Source organism: Amia ocellicauda, chromosome 10 (genome assembly GCF_036373705.1).
Source record: "Amia ocellicauda isolate fAmiCal2 chromosome 10, fAmiCal2.hap1, whole genome shotgun sequence".
Classification (NCBI taxonomy): domain Eukaryota; kingdom Metazoa; phylum Chordata; class Actinopteri; order Amiiformes; family Amiidae; genus Amia; species Amia ocellicauda.
The window spans coordinates 30,741,033-30,752,241 of NC_089859.1; the positions used below are offsets into that span (position 1 = coordinate 30,741,033).

Here is an 11,209-nt window from a genome sequence, read left to right on the forward strand (position 1 = left end):
CTTGAACAATTGCTGTATTTTAAAGAACTGCGTGCTGTTGTGCACATGATACCAATCAAACCGAAAAGCAGATGTCACGCAACCGGTTTTGATAAATTACAATAACTTGTAAAATGGGAAACGGCTCAAACTATGAGAAGGACAACAGAAAGGCATTAATTTTTGAAAAGCCATTCTATTTTGAATGAAAAGGGGTTTATTTTCCCATTCATTCATTCAGGCTTATGGCCAGAAGTGTGTTAATATTCCTCATCCTTAATAGGCTGTTAACATTAATTCCACTCGAGAGACGTGCACAGAAGCCTTTCATAAATTTGGCCCAAATTAGTGTTTTTCGTTTGTTTTTTTTTTAATTGTGGCAAACCTTTTTTTAATTTATGCACATTTTATATGTAAGGGAAATCTAATTTCATGCTGGGCAAGTAATCAATGGGCTGAGCGTTATCAAACCCACAACATAATGTCACTTGATTAAAATAGTCTGTGTTAATTGCAGAACTAGCTGTAGGCTGAGGACTGTGGTATAGTGGGGAAGGGATGCCCAGGCAAAATTGACCAAATACAGTCAAAACCCAAGGGAGGGCTGGGAGGAGGCACATAGGAGGGCTGTGTCCCCTCAGCTGCACTGAAAATATCAGAAGAAATTAAATTACTTGCAGTTGATTACATTACCGTGATTGTATGCTGTCAGATGACTCTGGAGCACAAACTGACCTACACAGAGTTTCCCCGGGGACGGTATTGAGCTTTTCGTTACAGGACTAAGGTGCAGGATTACCCCTGTGCAATCGCTAATGAAAAGATTACTGATGGTGCCTGCACAACGTGGTAATGCATTGATGAATTGCAGAGGGGAGTGATTTGCATGTCATTGATTAGACTGCTCGCCTGACCTCCCAGAACTGATTTATAAAGGCCTCGGCAAACAGGATGTGTGAAGCAGCTCCGCAAACTGCATTTATAACCGCATTCGGAAATTGGGAAATCTTGTCAGGTTTTGCCCTTTTTCAATTTGATTTCAATTAAACAGACGAGCTTAAGTTCTCGAAGGATAAACACGTACAAGTATACAAGTGATACAATTGGGGTTTGCAATGGACCTGCTGTATGTTCCTGTAGAATACCTTACAGTAGATGATCATAGAGCAGACGTTTGGACTGAGCTTGTCGATCAGAGTTAAAAGTACATGAGAAACTATTTGAGTTTTTGACACTTGGTCCCATGGCCTCTGAGTGTAGCTGTTCACTTGTCTGTTTTGTTTTGGGTTTGTATTATTTTTTTCACATGAGAATAGAGCTCTGGACATGTTCTCAGGGTCTTCCAGCTGTGCATTCCTAATATCACAAAGCTTACTTGGCTTCTTCAAAACTGCCTCAATGATACACTCTATGATTGTTCACTCGGCACATCTGAATCCAATCAAAAAGGCACCCAGTGGTTACTGCCACACTTTGGTAACAACACCGGCTCGTAATCTCTGACTCAGAGGGAATTACATGCAGGGTGTTTTTCGAGTCTGTAACAATCAACATTCAATGTTTATTCTCGGGCCATGCAGTACTACACTAAAGCAGCTGTCCCGGATGAGAGAACTAATAAACCTACCACTGCTTTTTGCTAACTTCTTTAAAACACTTTTAATAATAAGATAGGCCAGGGAACAGGAATACAGAGTGAGGTAATGCATGCTGAACAAGAGAATCCTTACTCACTCAAGCTTGTTGAACTTGTAGTACAGTAATAGTCTTTTTTTTCTTTTCCAGCAGCTTTGAAGGAAGTGCTTGTTCACTGCATGGTAATTAAGGGAGGGATGTGTCTCCAAAGATATAATGCAGCATGATGTCATTCTGTTATCATATTGGTTCCTGGACGCATTAATTGCAGTGGGTGAAACATGTTGCAGGAGACTGAGCCACAAAGTACTTTTAATCGGTTGGAGTAACTTTCTCTTGTTTCTGTTTTCCTTCAGGAAGGGAGATCCTAAAGGTTATTCATTTGAAGGTAAGATCATACTTATTTATATAGGAGTGTGTGTTCCTATATGAGGTATATCTTTTGTCAAATGTGTCCTGGTTTATGCTGTTAATGCCATTTTATTTTTCATGTTTGTTGATTAACTGCTGTATTTATTTGTGCCAGCGATGAATTATACTCAAGAAGGAAAACTATTATGGCATTCCTAATCCCAAACAGCTTGTGCAGGAGGCAAAATGCTTTCTGTTTTTAAAGTCATTATCCTGCTTTTGAATATTAAATGTTCTTATTTTACATCTGGATTTATAGTATTAAACGCATAGCAGATGAGATGAGATAGTTGTTGTTATTTTGTGAGGATTGGAAGGTGTTGGCCGGACCGCAGTTTTATTCCTGCAGTATAAATATGATAGTTGCGGTGCAATTGTATGTCAGGTTGCCTTGTGAAAACATGCCTGTGTAGCAGGATTCAAACTGAGCTTTCGAATATGTCTCTAGCTGGGGGAACCTGGTTAGTGACCTTGGATCACGGTTGTAGGTTTTCACCGTTCCCTAGCAGGGCCCTGTAACAGTAGTGACCCAAACGTCAGTGCGCACATGACTGAACACCTATTAGTTTTCAGGCATCAAAAGCAACATCGGCAAACCCATGGATTTGCATAGATCTGCTGCAAAATAAAACCCTGCCCCTGCTCCATGTTGTTTGTTTGCAGGGCAGTTGTATTTTAATGCTTTTGTTTGGTCTGTGCTCAATTAAAACGGATAACCCCTTTCACTGTTATCTCTTTTAATTTGATCATCAGGACGTCTTTCCATTCATACCAGTGACAGTCAGTGTGTGCTGCTCAGGGTATCAGTTTATCTCAGTTTTATTGGTCTACAAATTATATTGGATGGGGCTGGAAATCGTCAATTTGAATAATCTAATCCCATACCTCCTATGGACCTGAACATCAGATAATCAGCTCTGAATACCACTTTAACTTTATCTTTTGGCCATCTTGGGACTTTGAAATGACAATAAGTCTATTAGTGAGGAGGCTCTACTGTATAATGTAGCCATTCAAATTGATTTTTAAATACCAGTCCATTTGATTTGTATGCTTATAATGTTGCATTCTAGAGGATCTGTATCTGGAAAGTCCTAAACAGATTTTGCATTGTGCAGAGCTCACAATATCCCCAGATATCGGAGGATCGTACCCAGTTTTTTTAAGAGATGTTTCCAACAATTATGTCAAAATAAATACATACTTGTCTTACACTCCTCGTGATCAGTTCAAATAAAATAAACATGTATCATTTTGGTCAAAATCAAAACAGCTGTGTATGACTAAAAAATTATGTATATAATGTTATAGTATTTTTTACAGTACACTAGTATGTGGTATTACAGTGGCACTCCATTGCAATCCTAAAAAAACAAATTTAAGCTGTGCTGACCTCTTGTGGACAAACATGCAATTAAAATCACAGTTGCAGGTGCGCCTTACTTTTAAGAACATACTGAGAGTCTATAAAAAGTTCTCCCCAGGGCTTATATTGCAGATGTCTGCAGATTGTTACTTATGGTTGTCTTACTCTTTTTACTTTGTGTGGTTTTAAAACTACAAAACTGTATACTCTTGTGTTATGAGGCAGGGTAAAAGATACTAAATGGCCTATATCATTTAAAAATAAATGTAAGATATTTTGCTGAATGAAAAAGGAACGTTTAACTTTTCATTGGGTGCTGGTTCATGTGAAGTTCTGTATTTTCAGTTCTTTTAATGAATCAATAGGATTTTCTCTATTTTATTAGGAAGCATGCATTTTCCCAGCATGTTCAATGTATGTATTTATTTATTTTGCTTATTTGTAGGCATCGCCCTGTTGGCACAGCTGTAGAGCGCTCTCCACTGATGTCCGCGTTCTCCAGCAGTTTTCCTGCAAGTCTCTGATGGCTCCTCTCCTGAGTAATGTGATTGGAGCGGGCGCGGGGGTCCTGGGCATTGGGCATGTGGTGGCCGTGGGATTCATGACAGCAGTGTTTGCCGTCCTCCTCCTGTCTCTCCTAGTCCTCCTGTGTGCCAGCTGCCAGGGGTAAAAACATCCACAGTTAAAGCTTACCCCTTCCCTTCAAAATGCAATCTAGGTTTCTTTCTGTAAACTTGTTGCAATCGAAATAAATTGTTGTGCTGTGTAGACCTACATCAGGAGATCTCTGTTGAAGGAAAGAGTTCTGTTTGGTGCTTTGACTTTCAGATTGAGTGAGAGATGCGCCTCTTATTAGTGCTTAACACTATTGTACATGAAGCTGGAGAGAGAACTATGAAGGATGTAGATATGAAGGTTATGACATGTAATAACAGTCAAAATCCCATTCCTATATTAAGAATACGTAACGTTCTGTATATTTGTTGACAAAGACACTTGATTTTATATCTATATCTACTGTATATATGGTGCACCATTATAGAAATGTTTCTCCTTTTCAATACCTTGTTTCTCTGAACCTCAGTGTTGATTGATTTCTTTTCTTTTTTCTTTTAAATTAGACAAAAGAAAAACAATGGGCCCGTTGGAGACCATGAAAATCTGATGAATGGGGTTGGTGTTTCTTTCAAACTTTGAAACTATGTCTTTTCCTTATCGCTTATTGTCTATCCCTGTTATTTAATGCTTACTCATCTTGTGACTTAGGATTCCACAGGGTTGAATATTATTTAAAAAATGTTGTGGAAGTTTCGGTGGCAGTGACATCTATACTAGCGTTACACTCCTTTGTAGCATTTTGATAGCCTACCCATGTCCAATACATAAGACTGTTCAGGAAATCACTCTCCCAAAGTAGACTGATTTTTCTATCACACTTAACCTATCATACTTAAGTAGATGTTTGAAATCCAACTGTCCCAGCCAGTGGGCAAATGAAAAGCTCTCAAGGTGTGACAAAACAGGATGAACGGTTTTCTCCTGTATCTAATGCCATTGAATTGTCACACGGCAGCTATAAGGACCAAAGTGGTTTGTGAAATGCTAGTTCAGTGCTCCAGTCATTCAGCAGAAAATTGAAGGCATTATCTGTGCCCAACCCGTTACACAAAGTGTTTGATAAGTCAATCTAATCTGATCTTACTGCATTGAAAACGGAGCATTTCACAACAGTTTGTCTTAAATGCTTAATTAATCATATGTACATTCATTTAATCATTTTGGTTAAAATAGAATTGATATAGCACTCTTGAAACCCCCAATATATGAAACCTATTTCCTATTTTAAGATTTTTAAGACACAGAAGAACATCTCATGTCAACTTAAAACGGAAAGTAAGCTTATTTTGATTTTGAGCCAAGATATGTGCGTCTTCTCAGTGGTTATCATTTCTATCGAAAGAAAATAAATATTATTCATTCATAAGTTTGCATAAAGAATTTAACAGTTTAATAAACTACACACGGATGGATTTAATGGTTATGGAACATTACATTACTTGGAAAGCCTTCATGAAATCATGTAGACTAATAAAAAACAGAAGAAGGAAGAGCAATAACTCTCTAGTATGGTGTTTTATAGATTAAAGCACAGCAGTAAAAATATTCCTAACATCCAATTCCACACAATCATGTGAAAAGCTCTACTGAATCCAAGTAAGCCCAGCTAAGTTAAAAGCAATTGATTATGGTGTTGTGCACACTGTCATAAACTAGAACAGAATTTCTTCTTATTTGATACATCCTGGTATTAACTCTTAAACATTCTGGGGAAAATACAGCACCCCTGGACTCTTGTACTGTGAGATTGTACAGCCCCATGCCCCACTGTCTGCCAATTCACCAGCCTCACACACCTAGCAGACTGTAATTTGACAAAACCACAAGAGGGCACCAGATTGATGCTTTAGCACATATACTTGCACTTGCATTGACCTCAGAAACACTGACAGGAAAATTGCTTATGATTATGCATAACAGTGATATGTGAAAATACATTATTATTTAGCACATTCAGAAATGTATCGCCTTTAGAAATCAGCTAAAGGACTTAAAGTAATTATCTTTAAAAGGCTTTATTCCATCAAAACGTGGAGTTATTACTCATGCTTGCTTTGGCCTACTGAACTATAAAAAGTAATAGACCCAATAATAATGGAGTATTAAGCATTGTGTATCCTTAAGAAGTCTGTGCAAATCTTGAATATTAATCCACACCTTTGCAACTTTTCAATTAATAATCAATATGTGCTTGTCATGCATGATTTATAATTGATTTCTACCTCCACAATTCACTTTATTATCCTCATGTCCATTTTGACCAACAAGGCATTTTTATGTTTTGCTTTTGTGGTACCCCCAAGACCGTACAGAAACCTAATTCTGACCACATCCCCAGTAACTGACCTCTCTTCTTGCAGGTGTCCGAAAGAGAGAGACCTAGCAATTCTGCTGAAAGCCCGGGAACTGATATGGTAGCAAGTAGCTCCCATAATGGGCCATTAACCAGTGGGACCGGTGAGTTTAAATGTCATTTCATACACACGGTATTCCAAACATCTTCTTAAAAGTAGCTCCCTCTTGAGAAAGTCTATATCTAGAGACCAGTTTCTATAAACATAAAACCACAATCGTATGCATTTTATGTTAAAACTGTCAGTACATGGGGATTTATTTAATTAAATGTCTTGAGTCAACCTGTTTAACTGGTAAAAGTATAGGTTTCAGAATTGCACTGGTTAATCCTATTCACCTTTTTGGGGCAAAGACGTTGACTGTCATGTTCCGCCCTTCCGCCCATCGGTCACATGACACAGAAAAATGTGTTTATAGTCTGTTGTCTCCAGTTCTTTCAGAAGACACTGAAGACAACAGTCCCCTGCCGTCTGAAGAAGGGGTGTCCGACCTGCCAGAGGCGCAGAACAGCCTGGGAAAGTCCCTGAAGTGCCATCAGGATCGAGAGCTTCCCAGGATTCCCCCTAACAGCACTCTCGAGGCCGCTGTGCCTGCGGGTACGACGGGCACGACCATGGACACCACGTACGAGGTGGTGAAAGAGAGCACCTCCCAGGATGCTAACATTGAGGACTCCTTGTACGAGACTGTGAAGGAGATCAAGGACCAGGGCCTGCTGAGTAACAAGTGTCCAGCCCCAAAAGATGATCCAACAACTCACCTGTCTCTGAGCCCTGGGATGCCCAACGGGGTCCCGGGGGCAGTGGCGGCAGAGTACGCCTCCATCGATCGCAACAGGAAGAGCCGCCACAGTCCCAATTCAGAGCATCTGTGCAGGACCGTAGAGCAGGTAGAGGAGCAGCCGCCACCCATCCCGGACAAGGCCTTGGATGAAAATGAGAACCAGCAGGCGCCCGAGACAGAAGGTGCAGGACTGCAAAATGGAGAGCCAGACAAGGTGAGACCCTCCTCAGGGTGGAAAAAAACAGTCTGCGAACTGTGGAAGTTGAGCTATCATCTTAGCTTGTTTTAGTTATTCGAACTCATCTCCCACGTAAAAAAAAAAAAATCTTGCCTGACTGATTGTGTCGGTTCTACTTCTGTCATTCGGTCTTCAGGTTTCTGCTTTGAATTCTTAAATGTCACGGCTAGCACGGGAGTGGGCCACTTAAAAAAAATCAAAGGGCAGCAAATTAATATGGTTTACATGGTTCGTTTGACTTGAATGCACGTCAAAATGCACCTTTTCCTGCTTCCTTAAAGGTGAACTGAAAAAGTGTTTCTTTAAAAGCGTACTTATCAACAAGAGACACCATGGTACCTCATTAGTAATAAGATTTATTACCCTTTGTCTGATCACACGCTTGTGCATTTTTATACTGCGCATGGGAATAGAGGTTGAGGCTTTCCTTTCCGTGTGAAGCGACACCGTCGAGATCAGCCCGCGTGTGTTTCAGCAGAGTATGGTCACTGGAGATGTACTTATTTATGAATCATTAAATGTCGAGACCCAGAACGTGCTACGGCAGACGAACGCGGCATCATCGCAATACCAGCGAGAGGAGAGGGCCTTCTCTGTTGATTGTTTTTCCGAGAAGTACGGCTCAGGTGTCCTTTGATGATACCTGTAATTGTGATATGAATGGTAGCCGGGGAATAACCAGAGCATAAGTCATCACTTTGGTGTCGCGGAAAATGAATTGCTTGTGCAGGGGGCTCCTACTTACTTCGAGTAAGCCTTCGGGGGCTGTATAATATATCATATGGCATTTAATATGGTGGAGCTGTCTAGTTATACACTTGGAGAAGCAAGTGCTTTAGCGGTTCCTGCTGTGCTTCCCCCAATGCCTTTCTTTATCTGTCTATTGGCTGTCATGCTGTTCGAAACATGTTTATCTGTAAGGGCCAAAAAACTACCAGTTTTAAAATGGGACTGGCATTGGCCATATTGCCATAATATTTAGGATTATTATATATTATAGCAATATGCCCTTACTGCCCTGTACTTACATTACAGTTTATCTTCCCCATAATTAAGTATAGTAAGCAAATGGATTTTGCTATACAACTAGCATTACATTCTGTGAAATTAGTTTAACATACTGTATATGCTCTTTTCATGTTTTTTTAATACTTCTAATTGGAATCCAGAACACTCTTCTAATTAGCTAGACAAGGTATTCACACTGTAATGTATGCAAAGTGCTTTGATGGGTTAATTGTGAAAATGATTAGGTGAAATACAGCCAGCCCTTTTGCCCTTGAGCCCTGGTCTCCTGGCAGCCTGTGAATTAATGGAAGTAGTTTCCGTGACCCTATGTGAGGTTGGAGAGGAATCAATCAGTTAATGGTTGATGGATTCTCTGTGATGCACCTCAAACACATCACTTGGATATTAGGTATGGAAAAAACAAAAGGAGAAGTAGAAATAAGCAATTAACTTTTGTGTGTATATGCATTATAATTACCATAACCATTTCATAGAATGAGGTCTTTATTGAATCCCGTTCTGTGTTGGCCTATGCATTAAATAAGATAGTGACAGAAAAACACACTTGCTTTAATGATAGGTGGTGACCTAGACCGAATCAAGATTTGACCCTGACCGTCAATTGCAAAATTCCAATTCCAATCTTTGATGGCAGTTTATTGTTTGGATGTAGATGCTTCTTACTGCCTAATACAAAACTGTCAATGAGCATTCTGGTTTTATTTGAAGTGGGCGGTGTTGGGCTAGGTCAGTTTGTAGGGGGTCTGGCCAATCTGTTGTAAAGACTGATAAGATAGTTGTATCTTGTGTCTTTCTCTGGTGGTCATGGGTTTTCTAAGATAAGCAGGTTTTGCTGTAGACGTGTATAGAATTATCTGAGGATTTATATATCCTCTCAGAAATCAATGTCTTCTTGTGGGAAGAGTACAGGAGTAGCAAATTACTGTTGCACTGCCAATTTAGAGCCATTATGGTGCAACTATGATTCACTTCCCAACAATATGCTCTCTTGGCTCTTGGTAGGCCTTGAGTGGTGGGAGGAAAAAGGATTCTTAATTGTGCAGTAAAAAAAAGTAAAAACACATCTGACACTGATGAAAGGATATGTCTGGTTAACTACTAATTTAATTGAAATAAAACATTGTATTTAAATGGATGTCAGCTTGATTCACATTTCATTCAAGTATAATACAGTGATACAGTTCTGTGGAGTGACAGAACTGTAATAGAGCAATCTCTTGTACTCAAGTTCTGTTGTGTGAGATAACTCCGAGGAGATCGCAATAGGAGACCTCATCTTCGCTCATGCTCACGCCTGGAGAATTTCAGCCGCCATCATTTGCATTCCTCAATGACAAAAGAAACACATTGGAGAATGGTATTCAAACCCGTTTTTGCAGTCTACACAATTAGCCAAATTAGACAGCCAATATAATTAAAGAAGTCTTGACAACAGACCAAGGTTGGAGGGATACTGGGAGCCAGGCCAAAACCGGCCCCCCACGGGATGACAATGCACACACGGTGGTGTTGTGGAGACGGGGGTCATTTTCAAAAGCAGAGCATGCCAGCATTGGGGCCATGCATTTAATTAGCACAGAACCTCGACAGAGAGGAAAACACAATTGCTGTGGAAAATCATGTCAAAAATAACTACACAATTAGTGCAGGAAAAATTCACCTTAAATGCAAACCCCTGCAGGACAAGACTAGGGTAATTATTCAAAGCAGTGACATGCAGTACCTCCAGAAAGTAGAGGGAGGTCTGTGGCCCAGTCTTAAAACATGAATTGATGAGCGATGTGATTTGCTTTTGTTGTTCCACTTCGAATTTAAATTATGTGCAATAATTTGATAGAAACATAAGTTTCGATGTAACTTAGATAACGGTCTTCTTTGGCAATGTCATAAGAATCATGGATCACTTGTTCCTTAAAAAGTAAAAAGTAAACAGTTATTATTAATATTTATTTAACTGGAAAATTAGTCCTTAGGAGCAGAAGCATTTTGAATTATAGATACACAGCACATGACTGATTAAACATTTACAATGTCAAATTCATTCTTTTTATAAAACAACTTAATTTGTACGTATTAATAAAGTCCAAACCACTCGTAGTAAATGTTTAAACGAAATCTGTTCAAATATTTACCGTAAGCTTCAGTCTACCCAAGTACCACACAGTATATGACCTCCACTTTAAAAGCAGTCTACAGAGAGAAGAACCTCCTGTGATATAAATGGGTTAGACCAGTTTATGTTAATGTGTTATTAACATTTTGTAGAAACAAATGTCAGGTGATTTGTCTGCTTCATATCATAACTGAAATACTGTTTATCATTTTTAGGAATGTATTTTCTTTTAAAACCTTACCAAATATAGCCTACATTTTATTTTATTTCTCTGAGTAAATGATGTTAAATGACTGAATAGAGTGTTTTGTTGTTGTTAAATAATAAAACTCATCTTCACAATTCTCTGTTTTTCAGGGAAAGCTTTCACTTTCACAGGAAGAGGTTAGTTATTCATTACTTACCCCTTTGTTTCTTCAATCTGGAACTGAAACCAGCAAGAAATTAATTACGACAATTTAACATCACTAGTTATTGCGTCTGTTTTAAGGCACATTACCACATACTTATTTTTAGACTTCAGACGCACACAAAAAAAATCCAGTTTGTTTACTTTGTAGAATCCTTTGGACACTATTTTTGTTTACATGTTGATGTATATGAAATCATGAACATGAACTGAACACGGTTTTCCAAGACCTAGCTGAAAATCGGAACCAGTCATCTTGTTTTATTTTGTTCT

General features: G+C 39.1%; 1 protein-coding gene across 1 annotated transcript in view; it reads left to right on the forward strand.

Moving 5' to 3' along the window:
- Nucleotides 1-11,209, forward strand: part of pag1 (phosphoprotein membrane anchor with glycosphingolipid microdomains 1) — a 35,574-nt gene that overhangs the window by 19,565 nt on the left and 4,800 nt on the right. The window contains exons 2-7 of the mRNA XM_066715892.1: nt 1,971-2,002; nt 3,837-4,057; nt 4,513-4,564; nt 6,370-6,466; nt 6,796-7,361; nt 10,885-10,911. Of these exons, the coding sequence (XP_066571989.1) occupies nt 3,915-4,057; nt 4,513-4,564; nt 6,370-6,466; nt 6,796-7,361; nt 10,885-10,911 (885 nt within the window). The 5' untranslated portion in view covers nt 1,971-2,002; nt 3,837-3,914. The remainder of the gene's footprint in view (nt 1-1,970; nt 2,003-3,836; nt 4,058-4,512; nt 4,565-6,369; nt 6,467-6,795; nt 7,362-10,884; nt 10,912-11,209) is intronic.